Source organism: Chaetodon trifascialis, chromosome 12, assembly GCF_039877785.1.
Source record: "Chaetodon trifascialis isolate fChaTrf1 chromosome 12, fChaTrf1.hap1, whole genome shotgun sequence".
Lineage (NCBI taxonomy): Eukaryota > Metazoa > Chordata > Actinopteri > Chaetodontiformes > Chaetodontidae > Chaetodon > Chaetodon trifascialis.
Genome location: NC_092067.1, coordinates 16584220 through 16599926, shown reverse-complemented (window position 1 = coordinate 16599926; position 15707 = coordinate 16584220). Strand labels below are relative to the sequence as shown.

The window sequence follows — 15707 nt, the reverse complement described above, 5'->3', positions numbered from 1 at the left end:
TATTTACCGAGCCTTTATGCTTAGCTCTGAATGAGTACAACTAATTCATTTGGTGTGAATGAATGAATCATAAGCAGACCTCCAATCAGTAACGAGATCCCTAGCTGAATACTCTGGAGGTGTCACCTGGCAACAGGTACTGTAACGCCTGGCGAAAAACATGAAACATAGCTTGCACACACCTGAAAGTGTGTGTGTGTTTTTCAAGCTACACTCCACGCTGTTGCTGTTGTTTAAAGGGGGATGTGAGAGCAGTAAGACGAGTAAATTTTAACTACAACAAATCAAATCTTGAATGTTGACTTTTTTTCTCAAAGTTTGAAAATGAGCGAGCCTTCCTCTCCTCCACCTGGGGTCTGAAAACACTGACTGAAAGGTATGTGAATGAAACGCTCTCAGACCGGTGAATTAAACTGGTGAGCCTCCATGTGTTAAACTCAGATTTTATGACACGTGTACTGTATGTCACTGTACTTTGGTTTGGTGGTAATGGCAGCTGGCTGGACTGCGGATTATCTTTTTTGGCAGACGCACTGAACGTCTGGAGTTTCAAGGGGAGGAGGTTAGTTTCGTTTTGAGAGGTGGAGCCATAACAGTGCAGCATTGCGAGGCAATTGCAGCTTTTGTGACCATTTGAGATAAGGACGGTTTATTGCCATGGCTGAATCATTGGGTTAGTGTCGTCTTTAAATGTGTGGTACGGCACGTATAGGTGTGTGTGTGTGTGTGCAGGTGTGTGTGTCCTGCTGTTCCAGGGGCCTCAGTGAAAAGAGACACTGCAGATCAGATCACATGTCAGCAAGTTAGACATATGTCAGAATAGCCAAACCCCAGGGTCTGCAGGTTTTATAGATTTGAGGCTCTGCTTACTTCTTCCAAGCAGAGGTTTTTTTTAACTGTTATTAGACTTTCTGTTTTTTTATTCTCTCAGTCATGCTACCAAAAGCAGAGAATAAGATTCACCCGCAGCAAGTGATCGAGGACCAGCAGCAGAACTCGCTTCACTTAAGTCAAGTGGTTTCTCATTTTCAAAAGGTGAGTGTTTGCTTTTGATTTGTGATGCAACAGTCTGATTATTGTTTAGCTATTACCAGTGTAAGGAGTGAGAATATTTCATTTGCTATTAAGAGTACATAGGCGTTAATATAGGAACTATTCTCCTTGCTGTAATATAAATGCTACATAGAAAAAGACAAAATTAAAGCGGGATGAAGGTTTACAAGTACTTTGTGAGGAGAAAACAGAAGCTGGGGTGTTTTGTAGCGGTGGATTGCTCATACTCTTACTCATACTTTTGGACTAAATTCTGCTTGTAATTAATCCACTCAGATAATGTAGTTATCTATCGATCCAGATCTGCAGCCCAGCTGCTGTCTGTGCTGTAAGTGGAAGGTTTAGTCGGGTTTCAGCAGTCAGCTCGGCTGGAGCTCAGCTCTGACATCACTGATGCAGTACTGAGCATGAGCCAGCACCCACAGTCTGACTGCAGAAGCTCCTCTCTGCTGCCATGCTGTCAGCTCTCAGCAGGCAGGCTGCCTAGGCACCCTAGCCCCCCATGTTGCCTCCAGGATGGGGGAAGCTGCAGAGGTGAAGTCGCAGCTGTTTTACTCTCTAGCTGTCAGCGTAGCCGGACCCACTAAGGGCCTGTCTGTCTCCCCTTCCTTCCAGCGCCTTGCCTTCGCCTCCTGGTTCAGGGAGAACATCCACAAGAAGGAGTGCTACTTCTTTGACAAAGGAGGCAGGTAGGAGAAACTGCTCTGTACTGTGTTGGTTTGCTGATGAAAACATGAACTGACCTTGTAGGTGCTGCTGCACAATAATCCAGAGATACTGTAGCATCTGCCTTCTGTCGTGCTAATATGAGAGGACGGATCACACATCAGTTGAATTCATTAGTTGTTCCCAGTGCTTGTCACTTTTCCCAAACTGTCTGCAGAGTAATTACATCTTGTTTGACCTTATTTCACTTTGCTACATGGAAACATTACAAATACTAGCTTTTGTTTGTCCACCAGTGCTGATGTATGCAAGTGTGGCTACTCAAAAACCGGTCATGTGGCTGAAGCCATCAAGCCAGAGGAGTTCGCAGGCGAGTCGTGGGACAAACGCAGACATATCCGCGAAGTGCCCACTGATGCTTTTGGAGACATCTGCTTTGGTGGTTTGGGACAAAAGACGGGCAAGGTGAAACCACCCTCCCTCTCCATTATCATAACATTATGTGAGTGCATGTAACTGTGTGCCTGTGTGTCTTTATCATTGCCTTTGCGTCTGTGTTTTTATGTCCATTCTCAGTATGCACGAGTGTCCACGGACACCAGCCCTGACATGCTGTACCAGTTATTGACTGAACAGTGGAAACTTTCCCCTCCAAACCTTCTGATCTCAGTGACCGGAGGAGCCAAGAACTTCTATCTGAAGGCTCGTCTCAAGAACATGTTCCACAGAGGTCTCATCAAAGTGGCCCAGACGACAGGTCAGCCTGATGATTAGCCAGTCTGTGAAAGCATGTGTGGTTATGGGGTGTGGGCATCTGCCATCTCTGTCGCCTCCTCTCCGTTCGCTCCAACTCTGTTCAGATTCATGCAGTCAAAGGTTTTATGGCATGCAGTCAAATACACTGTTTACTGTATGCTTCAAAGGACTATTCCTTCTTCCTTTACTGCTAACTAATCTTATTGGCTGTGCTCCATTTTATACCACAACAGCACTTTGTAATTATTGGCAAAAAAAAACTGAGTTCACCCACAACAGTTTTACCAAGTGCTCATGAGCCCATGTAGTAATATCCTTTCTACAATCATGTGTTCACAAAGTGGTGAACCTTGCTTGTGAATGAACAAATTCAGAAAAAGCATTTATTTACACATGGTTTTTCAATGACATGTTCAACAATCATATGTGTTGGTGTCCACATGTAGTATTTGTACATATTCTATACTATGTGGCCAAACAAATAATATATGTACAGCAGTACTGATTTGGGACATATGCTTGTTGTACACAGGTGCGTGGATCATCACTGGTGGTACACATACTGGTGTGATGAAGCATGTAGGGCAGGCTGTGAGGGACTACGCCCTGAGCAAGTCCACGGAGGGCGAGATCGTGGCTATTGGAGTTGCAACATGGGGCATAATCCACAACAGGGATGCTCTGATTCACTCAGAGGTACGATAACCACATTTACACACATGGTTCGTCTCTGTCTTGTAGAAAAATTAATCACCTGCACAGCATACAGTCTTCTCCTACCTTCCTCCTCCTTGTCTGCAGGGTTCTTTCCCAGCCCATTATGTGCTGGACATCAAGAGCCAGGGCCAGCTGTCCTGCCTTGATAACAACCACACCCACTTCCTGCTGGTGGATAATGGGACCCAGGGACAGTATGGTGTGGAGATTGAACTGCGAACCAGCCTGGAGAAATTCGTCTCTCGAATCCCGCTTGGAAAAAAAGGTTAAAAATAGCTGAAGCAGTGTCTGCAAAAGCAGCATGCCATTACAGATAACATCTCAAATCTGATTCTATTTAGCTGTCCTGCTTTTAATATTGATTTTTTATTGTCAAACCTCCAGGGAGCAATGTGACCATCCCGGTTGTGTGTGTGGTTTTGGATGGAGGAACGGGCACTCTGAAAGTGAGTCATCAGTTTTCTGTCTGTTTCTGTCTCTGTGCCTCCATCTGGTCTGACCAATTGTGTTTGTCCTCTCAGACCATCTATAACGCCATGCTGAACGACACACCGTGTGTGATCTTGGAGGGCTCTGGGAGAATAGCAGATGTGATTGCCCAGGTGGCAGCATTGCCAGGGAGCGGGGCCACAAACAAGGCCATCGACCAGTTAATGAAAAAGTTCTTGGGCCAAGAGTATGAAGAATTCTCCTACGACCAGAAAATAGAATATACCAAGAAGGTATGTGAGCATGCTGACTGAAATTGAAATTGAAATTTAGACCTAATGATGCTAGATGAAATTATTATTGTTCAGTCTCTGGGGACCATGAATGTACCCCAGAGACATCAGCCATTGTATCTGGTGTGATTTTAAGTTTTGTCTTTTGCTCTGTGAAGCACTTTGTAACTTAGATTTTAAGTGCTTTGAGTGCTATACAAATTAAATTTCGAGTCCTGCTTGATTACGTCTGCTTCCTGTGCCAGATTCAGGACATCATCAGGATGTCTCACTTGCTGACGGTGTTCAGAGCAAGCGAGGACAATCGCGGGGATATGGACGTGGCCATTCTTCAAGCACTTCTCAAAGGTGGGGCTTTGGCTTTCACACGGATGCTCAGCACCTGACTGAAGCCAAACCAGACAGCATTAAGCATGAAGACAGAGAGGCTCGATGCCAAACCAGCTCTTAGCAAGTATAATGTTACAAAGTGACTGGAAGGTAGCACATATTTTCATCTTGAGGATTGTCTTTCTCCAGAGAAAGACACTGACAGCCACACTTAGCTTCAGTTCTTCTTGTTTACGTATTCTTCCTCATGATGTTCCTGAGAAACCCATTTAGAGCAAGCTTAATGCACGATGTTATAAATGTATACTGAGCCAAAGTGCTCCAAACGACCGTGGATATTAGTTTAGGGCCCTGATCATGATGGATTATCATTCTCGCAGAACTGCTTTGCCCATAATTTCCACTGAGCTCCATTAACAACGGAGTAATGAAAATGCGTTTCCAGGCAGTCGCCCTGCTCACTCATCAGGGACATCCGCTGTCGTTCTTCGCCTGAGGTCATAGTAGAAACTTTGTTCTTGGGTAAAACCTTTTTTCTACTTGCTGCTTGTCCGTGCAGATAACATTTTACGGTGTTTATCATTATCAAAACCTTCGACCCCAGGCTGTGCCATGGTACAGGATTAACGAGCTGTGACAAGTAGGTCACTCATCAGTTTGTTGATAAGAAAGAGAGAGGAAGTTGATCTTCAGCACATTTTATGATTGATTGATTGAAGTCAATTATCAAGCAACAACACGCCAAGTATCCCTCTACTTCCAGCTTTTCAAACATGAGGATTTGCTGCTCTACTCATTCGTACATTTCTTGCAATTAACAGACTCATCATCAGTGCATTGATTCAGCATCGTGGTTGACCTGTTGTCTTGTTTAATCTCCGGTTCATACGAGTGTCGCATAAGTTGTGTTACAATGGCGTTTCCTCTCAGCCTCGAGGATCAGCGAGTCACTGGGAAGCAACAACTGGAAGAGGGAGCTGGAGCTGGCTATAGCCTGGAACCGAGTGGACATAGCTGAGACGGAGATTTTCACTGAGGAGAGCCAGTGGAAGGCGAGTTCACCTTTTATACAAACATACCATAACACCAACACCAGCAGCAACATGTGCCAGACACTTGACCTTGTGTTGCAACCCTGTATGTTAATGAGATAAGATTATCAAGTGTATTGGTGCGACAGGGAAAACATGTGTGATCATACTGTAACTTTCTTTGTTGCAGTAGAAAGTAGCAAAAAATCTGAGTGAAAGGCAACTTTTCGACTGTGTTGCTCTGATAAACTGTGTGCATTCATGTCAGGCAACAGTCAAGCTGCCTGCTGGGATGCTCACTGCGCCTTGTTTTACTGGTTTGTTCCCATCCAGTCCATTGACCTCCACGAGTACATGACCTCAGCTCTGGTGGGTAACAAGCCTCAGTTTGTGAGTCTGCTGCTGGAGAACGGCGTGAATCTGAGGGATTTCCTGCAGGACGAGAAAACTCTGTGCGACCTCTACAAAGAGATGCCCAGCTGCTTCTTCCTCCGCAAGCTGGCCAAGCGGGTGCAGAGCTCTCGCCGCAGCAGGAGGCGGGCGATCAGCACCAGGGCTAGAGCTTCCTTGGATGAAACGATCTCCATGATTCACGTGTCTGACGAGGTGCGCCACCTGCTGGGCAGCTTCACCAAGCCGCTCTACCCTCCCCCAACCGACAGAAACCACTTATGCATGTCTATAGAGGATTCATCTGCATCGGTGAGCCATGTTCTTACTTATATCTGGTTTCTTTCAAGCCTCATCTTAAAACTTTTGTTTTTGTGAAATGTTTAGTCAAACTTTTATTAAACCGTTTTTTATTCCTTTTTATTTAATCTTATTCACTTTTTTGTCTTTGCTTCCTCTGGGCTCATTTTGACCTTTTGTCACCGTATCTGCCTTATCTGGTTTTACTTTTTACTTCTTTAAAGCATATATAAGCATATTTAAGCATATATAAGCATAGTTAAATACATTATTATACATTATTATTATTATTATTATTATGTGTTTGACTAAAAAAAAGTCAATGTCTGATCAAAGTCTTCAGAGTGGGACATGCCTTGAGAGGATTTGAACTTATGACATCAGCCTTTCTGAAATCCTTCCTTTCTCCTCTAGCTGTCTAAATACGAGGCAGATTCTCACACTGCACTCAGGCCGGACGCTGCTGAAGCTCAGAGGGACCACGGCAGAGACCTTTTCCTTTGGGCCATCGTCCAGAACAATAAGGAGCTGGCTGAAATCGCCTGGGAGCAGGTGATCCAAACACTTACCTTTAAAGTTTGAAAAGGCTTGTTTGTGTGTTGTGTATAAGCGGCCTTGCATCTTCCTGTATCTGTGTGTGCACAGTGTAGAGACTGCATGTCCGCTGCCCTGGCCGCCAGTAAGATCCTGAAGAAAATGGCAAAGGAAGGAAGTGATGCGGACGAGGCGGAGCAAATGCAAGAGCTCGCCAATCATTATGAAAAACACGCCATTGGTATAATACCACAGACATAATGAGTGGCTTTACTGGTGTAAACTATAGGGATTTCACAAGGTTAGCATTCATTGTGTGTGTGTTACAGGTGTGTTTTGTGAGTGCCACAACAGTGATGAAGAGCGGGCTAAGAAGTTGTTGGTTCGTGCTTCGCCGTTTTGGGGAAACACGACGTGCCTGAGGCTGGCACTGGAGGCTGATGACAAAACATTTATCGCTCAGTCAGGTGTTCAGGTAGAGCAAGCTTTTACAGTTATCTTCAGAGGCTTTTAGAACGTATCGGACTGCATCTTGAAAACGTGAGACTTGGAAAAATTTGCCATCTGTTTGCACCATAATGATGAATGGGACTTGCATTTTGAGGCCCAGATTTGAGCATACGAGTTTCAGTACGACCCGGTCTGATAACACGTCTGTCTTGAAGGCTTTTCTGACGCAGATCTGGTGTGGCGAGCTTTCGGTGGAGAACCCGGTGTGGAGAGTTCTGGTCTGCATGATTTTCTTCCCACTTATCTACACTGGCTTTCTGGTTTTCAGGTGAGTTTCATCAGCCCACAACTGTCCCATATTTAAGGGGCTCGCGCAGTGTGTATCAATGAAATAAGACACAGGTCACATGAGGTATGGTATATATGAAAGTGAATGCAGATTTGTAGTATGGGGCAGACAAATGCCCTCTCGATGTGTTTCCAAAGCACATACTGAGTTCCAAACAGCAATATTTTGCTTTCTAAAACCACAAAAAACGGCAAACTTATTGAATGCAGCGAAGAGAACAAGTCAATACAGTCAAATCCAAAATGGGACAATCTTGACTTATTAAACTGAACCAATAAAGTGGAACAGCGGTCAGAAACTGACGCTCACTGAGGGGGAAAGAAGCTGCTCCCCACAACTCAATATGAACACACTGATTCAGCACATCTGTAACACAAGCCCAACAAAGCTGCTGCCAGTGGGGCCCTTTGTTCACCCCCCTTCTAAAGCCATCGCGCAGAGATGAAACCCCCTGGAACCCTGAGCAATGACGAAAAATAATGCTCTGATGAAGATGTCATTTCTCTTGAGTTCAGATCTAAGATTACTTTTGGAAAAAGAAAAAATATGAGGTCTCTTTCCACCAGTATGAGCCATCTTCTCAGTCAGTCTGGCTCATGATTGTCCTGCATACAACAGCCAAGACATCCAAAAGCCTCATGATGTTCCCAAATTAAGCTAAAATAACAGTGCGCTGATGTCTACTGAAGGGAAGTTTACAGCGGCTGTGTGATATTTGGAAGAAGTCAAATACTTTTTATGCCTCTTTAATTCTTTTCTAACCACAACTGATTCATGTTGTTTGTCATTCATGATGCATTATTAAAAGCAGCTTTTTGGAGGGTTTAAGTTAGCATATCTGAATCTATTAACATACTTGCTTTTGTGTTATGGTTTCTTCTAACTCTCTCTAGACGTGATGAAGTCATCCAGAGAGAAACTGAGAAGAAGGAGGAGATCAAGACGGTGGAGAAAGTGACAGGAAGTTCAGTTCGAACAAATTCGAGTAGATCGTGAGTAGATCGATGCCTCAGAGCAAACGAGTGTCTTCACTGAAAAACCATGAGAGACTGTGTAAGAGTTATAGACACCTTGATATTTAACTTTTTTCACTTGCAGGTCAGTTAGAGGAAAGCAAGGAATTTCACTTGAGAAACATATTTAGACAAGTTGTCTCTGACCACAGGGACCTTTCTGTCCACAGCAGCCTCACGAGGCCCCCGGAGCCTCTGGCCAGCTGGACCAGAGTGTCCTCCCTGTACAGCTCCCCGCAGGTCAAGTTCTACTGGAATATCGTGTCTTACTTCGCCTTCCTCTTCCTGTTTGCGGTGGTGCTGATGATCGACTTCCAGGACACACCGTCTCCTTGGGAGCTGCTGCTGTACGTCTGGCTGTTCACTCTGGTGTGCGAGGAGGTCAGACAGGTGAGAGAGGGCAGCAAGGATGCATGCACTGTGCAAATAATGAAGCATTTGACAACATTTGGAAGGAGCAGAGCTGCTCTGGAGATGAAAATGATGAAATTAGTGGAGAAAAATCAGCATAGACAGTGGCAGACTGTTTGTCCTGAAAGACTCATAGACTTTTAAAAGTGCTCCTGATGACTATGTGAGGCTTTAGGGCCTCTTCCTCATTATGTGTGTATGTCCACAGCTAAGCTACACAGACTTCCACTAAATGTTGAAGATGGGAATTAGCCTTTGAAGTTTTTACTGCAAGTATTTGTGAAACATCGATTCCACAAGAAATATATACAGCACACACATGGCACCATCAAATATAATGAGGCCAAATCTCCATTTGGAGCCAGGATATGTTTGCACACGTTGTACTATATGGCTTTGTGGGCAAAGCACGTATTGGAAATTTATCACAAGTTGCAGGATTTTTTGCTGGATTTTCTGCCGTTGAATCAGGCTTATCTGAAGGGACGTGCACAAGCAACTGCATCTGTAGAGCAGATTAAATCAACAAGTTTTGGTAAAAATATCAAATTAAAATGTAAATTTTAAATAGGACTGGAGTTGAACCTTTAAAACCAAATGCCCCTGAAAAAAAACTGCTGCATGGAGCCCCCTAGTGGTTGGGAGGCTCTGTGGACTCACTAACGCATATACTGTATGGTAAAATGGCCCAAACTGATATTATGACATTATCACACATACTCAGAAAGAAAGAAATAGGAGCCTCTGTATCCAGAATAGGCCTTATTGTAAGATCTGCTTATAGTAGCACAGTACTAAAATCTCAAACTGCCAGTTTTAATTTGTCTTTTCCATCTCAGCTGTTTCATGATCCTGATGGCTTTGGGTTTCGTAAAAAAGTCACAGTGTACATCAACGAGATGTGGAATATGTTAGATGTTCTGTCCATCATCCTCTTTATTATCGGCCTTGCATTTAGGTAAGTTTCCTTCTTCCAAGACAATCACTTTAGGCCATGAAAGAGCTCTCCAAGTTATCTATGAATCACTGTTTTCCTATTTCAGGCTGACGACTGAGCTCTTCTATGCGGGTAAAGTCCTCTTCTGCATCGATTTTGTGGTCTTCTGCCTTCGTCTCATGGCCATCTTCACTATCAGTAGAACCCTGGGACCCAAAATCATCATAGTCAGGAGGATGGTGAGGGGGCTACATTCAAATATAAGGAATGCCCATCTGATGTAACGTGGGAGCAACCGCAGAGCACAAAGTGCTACGCTCCAACACACCTTTTATCTAAAGCAGAAAGAGGCTTCTGCCTCACTGGGCCTCCATCTGGTGTCTGCAGATGAGATGTGCACTTTGTGTTAAATATAAGGTGTTTTCTGACGTGTTGCAGCTGCTCTGTTTGTTACCACACTGGGTCACAGTCAGCCAAGCCTCTAAGATGAGACGTGTGTTCAACTGTTATTTCAAAGAGCCTGTTACTGCTTGTGTAGAGATTATATCTGGAGCAACAAGGCAACCTTTTAGATGCAGAAACTTCTTACTGCAAAAGACCTCTTAACCCCGTATTCTGCTTCGAGACAGAGAATCAAAGGTTGTTCCACAGCAGGCTTAAAACAAAGGGGGATCCTGCCTTTACTGTTTTAGCTTCAATAGCTTGTAATAACCTTCCCTTCAATATCAGATCAGCTGAGTCAGCGTGTGACTTTAAAAAGCTCTTAAAAGCACATCCGTACAGCCTGACATTTCTATAATGTCTTGCAAACGTCTATTTCAGTGTTTCAGTATTGTTCTTTTATATTTTGTTTTATCTCTGTTTCTGACCACTTCTTGATATCTTAATAACTTTAATATTAGCACTCGTAGTATTTATACAGTGCAGTTCTCAGATGCTTCCACATTTTTGTCTTCCAGATGATGGACATGTTCTTCTTCATGTTCCTGCTCAGCATCTGGGTGGTGGCGTACGGTGTGGCCAAACAAGGCATCCTCATCCACAATGAAAATCGGCTGGACTGGATTTTACGCGGGGCAGTTTATGAGCCGTACCGCATCATATTTGGGGATTTTCCCGCAAATAATGATTGTGAGTGGAGATTGAAAATGACTTGATTTGTGGTTTTGTCAAGTGAAAATGAGTAAATAACCGTTTGTGCGTATGTAGTGTTAGCAGGAAAACACTTTCTTTGTCCTCTGCAGATGCTGCCTTTAGCATTGAGTCATGCAGCATGAGCGGCACCGACCCCCTGAAGCCCAAGTGTCCTGTGCTGAATGAAAACCAAACACCAGCCTTCCCCGAGTGGCTCACCATCATCATGCTTTGTATTTACTTGCTTTTTGCCAACATACTGCTGCTCAACCTGCTCATAGCGATCTTCAAGTGAGTTCTCCTCCACATCCTTGTGTCTTCATTCAGTCCCAGTCGTGTGAACTCTGTCTCTGTTTGTGTTCCTGCGCAGCTTCACGTTCCAGGAAGTCCAGGACAACACGGACAGAATATGGAAGTTTCAAAGATACGAGCTGATTAAGGAGTACCACAGCCGCCCTGCTGCGCCCCCTCCTTTCATCATCCTCAGCCATCTTTACATCTTCATCAGGAGCTTGGTGCTGGGCAGGCAGCCCAGCGTAAGTAAGTATTGAATCATTCCTTTCATTCATTTCTGCCTGTGCTGAAAGGAGACTTCATGGTTACATACAGCACTCACTTCATCTTTTTCCATGCTTAGGTCACATGGTAACAACTAAAACCATCTCCACAAGAACCGAGTCTGTAACGGACAGTTGTTGTGTCCATTTGTTTATGTGCAGTAAGAAGTAGGGTAGTGAAAGAGCATGTGACACTGTTTTTCAGACAAGCCGCTTCCTGAGATTGAGGAAGAGGGGCTGTTGTCCTGGGAGGCCTTGATGAAGGACAGATATCTGCTGTCCATGCACCGGGAGCAGAGTCAGAGCATGGAGCGACGAATCATGGACATGGCCCAAAAGTAAAATCCCACAGGAGAGAAGACCAGTGTAGCTGCGTAATGGTCCTTAAAAAATTTAAAGCATTTTTACAGTTTATGTAGGATGTTTTTCTACCCTTCAAGGTCCTGCCCTTTAGGCCTGACCTAACCTTAAAGCCGCCCTACTCAGTATTTTTGTGCAAATAATGGATCAAATGATCTAGAGTGATGTGTAAATGTGTCGCTCATGGGGGAAAAAAAGTTTTCCAGCCTTCAATGTCATTTCTAGCCACAGCAAAAATCAGTCAATGCGGGTTTAAAGGAATAAATTGATGTTTTGGCCAGTATGTGTCTTAAGATCGAAACCATTTTCATGGTTGTCCGTCCAATATGAAGCTAGTCAGGAGACAGATTATTTTAGCATAAAGACCACAGCAGGGATTTTGTTGCCTTTGGACAGAGCCAGGCTAGCTGGTTTCATCTGTTTCCAGTTTTTATTCTATGCTAAGCTAAGCTAAGTGGCTGGAGACTGTAGTGTACTATTTAACAGTCTGTAAGGTCTGATGAGGTTCAAATTCCTCTTTGACTAAATATATACAGTATATGACATTCAACAGTCTGAGAGTGATATTCAAATAAATGGCCGAAACCCACAGTGTGCTTGTTTTGTTTCCTGAGGGTTACGACCATAACTGATCGGCTGGAGAGGGAAGAGGATGCCATGGTGAAAAGACTGGCCGGACTGGAGGAGCAGGTTGTGACCTGATTTTTGGTTAACACTAATGTTGCACCTGTGTCTGTAGCATTTCACATTAGAGAGCGAGGCACGGTGCAGAAAAGAGACGTCACACACCCTGATGCACCCATGTGTGTTTGTTGAATTTTATTTACAGACGTCCCCAGTGGAAAATCTGTCATCTTCATCGTTGCGTAAGCAGCCATCGGAAGCATTTGACCTACTTTGATTTTGTCTCGTCAGGTTGTCTGGATTGTGGACAGTCTGAAATCTCAAGGTTTTGCAGCAAGAGAAGCACCATCACTGAGTCAGCAACCAACTTCCTCATTCATTATTCATATAAAAATGTCTGCCATAATTTTCCAAATATATCACACGTCAAATCTCCCTCTTGTTAGCACTCACTTATATTCTTCCCTGCAGCATTAACTTCATACGATTCCCCTGACACGTATGCCAGTACATCAGAGAAAGAGGAAGACACTAAGGACCATGTGGGCGGGTAAGTTTTTAAAAAAAGAAAACCATAATGTTTGGTTCTCATTCGGCTTGGTGTGTGGATATACATCTCCTTACCTCTTACATTTCATTTATTATTTCTCCTTGCAGATCAGAATCAGAGACCTTAGATAATTACAAGTACGATGCTAGATAAGCTACACAAGGCATCAAATACCACTTCTGACCTGATCTGGTATTTTGTGATTGTCTCCCTTTCAGGTGGCGAGCAGCCACGGCACGGAGGTGAGAGGCAAAACCAGACTTCACTCAAACCAAAGAGAGCATCTGCGGCAGGTTGCAGAGATCCACGGCACAAAGTTCTGATGTTCGCTCTGCTGTAGCTGTAAACGTGACTCTCGGTCCACAGGTTGTCCTCTGCCTGCTCATGTGGCCTTTAGTTATGGCTGATGTAGATTAGTTCTGTTGCACTGAAAACACTTGAAAAAAAAAAAAAAAAAAGACAGAAAACAAGACACTATGAAGCCATAATGTCATGCTGCTGCAGATTATTTTTCAATTATTTGCACAAATGTCACAGGACAGACAAATGAATGTTTCGCCCACGCACTGTGCTGTATGTTAGCATTCATATGTGTTGGGATGTGGTATAAAGTTTTTAAGTTTTAAGGACTCAGACAGGGAGAACTTGCAAAAGTTTAATGTAGTTTTATTGATGATGTGATGAGAGGAGGAGAGCTGACCCACAGTTTATGGTGATGCCGGGTGAGGAAGGCAGAGGGAGCTGGAGGCTCTGAGCAGAGTTCAGGGAGATCATGAAAAAACTTGTGAGGAGCTCCACCAGTGGATGGGTTGCAGGCGCTCAGGCTGATTGGCAGGAGGAGGGACTAGATGCCCCTGCATAAATATTGTGCTTTTTGCTCCACTACTTTTATCTGATGGTATAGTCAGTATTTACATTCACAAACAGCATATAAAATAATGCAATACTATACAAAGTAGTTAAAAAACCTCTGCAGTGCTGCCAGCTACAATATTAATGCTGCTTAAAGGATGATGCATCAATAATAATAATACGACATGGCTAACAGTATAAAATAATATAAACATCTGAAAGGGACCAGACTGCATAATGAAACTTTTATTTTTGATATATTTTGCTACTAATATCTCTGTATTTTTACTTAATTTTGAATGCAGGAGTTTCACTTGTAATGGAGCATTTTTACTTTGTGGTACACCACAACTGCTTTTATTTCATTAAAGATTCTTCTGGGTACTTCTTCCTCAACTGAAATACTAATATCTGCACAGTTTTCCTGCATTTGTGTATGTTGCAATTTAAATCTTGTGTAACACAATCAAGCACTCTTTGCCTTAACCATTAATAATAATAATAAAAAAAAGCGACCTAAATTGAATTGTCTTGACTTCTTTTGGTGTTTAATAGTGAAGCTGTGTTCTCTCACATTGTTCTGCAGAGATTCAAACAAACAAACAACAAACTCATGCTGTTCACTTCTGGATTTATCTCAGTACAGTGAACTCATGCATGCTCGTTTGTTATCTGTAATTGTCGACAGTGCTTTTGTCCACCTGCCAAACATGCAGCCTTGCAGTAGTTTCGGAGCAGCCTCTGCGGGCGCTCATTGGCTCAGGCTGAGGTGGCCAGACGGCGCAGTATCGGTTTCACACCCTCCTTTTTCCTCATGCAGATAAATCAGTAATTACTACCGCCAGTTAATCAGAAATCATGCTCTTACTCTGTGAACACACTTTAATGTGTAGTCGTTATGAAGTGATTGCAAAGTTCCTCCAGTCACTTGAATGAAGACGTTTAATTGTAAAGATTAAACTCTGTAAATTCTGTAAACAGTTCTGCTCGCCTGCAAAGTGTTTATTCTTTCTGACATACCTGCCCCCTTTTTTTATTGTTATCATTTGACCTGGCACCCCGCAGTTGAAGATATACCGAAGCTATTTTTAGCCACAGCATCAAAGAGAAGAAAAACGAAGAGCTCTCACTCTCTTAACACTTCGTGATACCACAAACAGCGCCACGAGGCGGATCTGCTGTTGTTCTGGACCAAAATGTATACAGTGAAAAGATTTTAACCTGTGTTGTCCGATTATTAGTAAATTAGTTAAAGACATCAACTGGGTTTGGCAAGATTCTTTTTTTTTTTTTTTTTTTCATCAAATGTGAAAAAACAAATTTGTACCAATCAGTTTTGTAATATTTGGGGAGAAACATCTCTGCACAAGTACTGCACTTTCCATTTTCTGCTACTTTACACTTCTACTTCAGACAGACACATATATTGTAGCTTGCTTATTGGATAACTTTCATTACATTGCAGATTATAAATAAAAATATATTAAATCAATAAATTATTATGTATTATTGTCAGTTAAGATAAATTTAAACTTTATTGATGGGGGGGGGGGGGGGGGGGGGATATATAAGATATAGAAATATAAGATATTATTATTCAAAAAAGGGCCATACTGCATGATGAGTACTTTGATGTTAATGTACTTTTACTTAAGTACATGTAATACTTCCACTATTGCTGCATATTGTCCCAGAAGCTGCACATTAGATTGTGTTCATAAAACTTCTGTTATACTGTATACTAATACTATAAAGTATACATTATGTATGTTTGTATATACTGCATTACTTTTGTTAGTGACCGTAATAATGAAGACATTAATAAACATTAACATTTTCACTTGAAATGACAAGTTAAAATGACAAAATCAAACTGTGCCAGTGAACTCTGCTCCCAGTTTGCACTGTGAACAAAGCAAACGCAAAATGCAGTCAGAAGCAATTGTTGTTCCTAGAAAATAAACACTGGTT

The 15707-nt window shown here is 42.9% G+C and overlaps 2 protein-coding genes across 3 annotated transcripts in view; both read left to right on the top strand.

Annotated features, from left to right (window-relative positions):
* Positions 1-15707, top strand: part of sacs2 (sacsin molecular chaperone 2) — a 199074-nt gene that overhangs the window by 154291 nt on the left and 29076 nt on the right. The gene's annotated exons all lie outside the window — the stretch shown is intronic.
* Positions 1401-14259, top strand: trpm2 (transient receptor potential cation channel, subfamily M, member 2). 2 transcript variants are annotated; one of them, XM_070975568.1, is made up of 26 exons: positions 1401-1742; positions 2016-2184; positions 2296-2476; positions 3008-3171; positions 3277-3457; positions 3577-3638; positions 3714-3914; positions 4160-4262; positions 5175-5296; positions 5609-5977; positions 6380-6517; positions 6611-6740; positions 6829-6974; positions 7165-7277; positions 8192-8290; positions 8482-8701; positions 9562-9680; positions 9766-9898; positions 10619-10790; positions 10904-11084; positions 11164-11333; positions 11556-11688; positions 12325-12400; positions 12626-12689; positions 12806-12884; positions 13103-14259. In XM_070975568.1, the coding sequence occupies exons 1-26, from the start codon at positions 1570-1572 to the stop codon at positions 13128-13130; spliced, it is 3726 nt and encodes a 1241-aa protein (XP_070831669.1). In that variant the 5' UTR covers positions 1401-1569; the 3' UTR covers positions 13131-14259. The 2 variants fall into 2 exon arrangements, with proteins under 2 accessions (XP_070831669.1, XP_070831670.1); XM_070975569.1 differs by having other exon boundaries at positions 1482-1742; positions 2390-2476.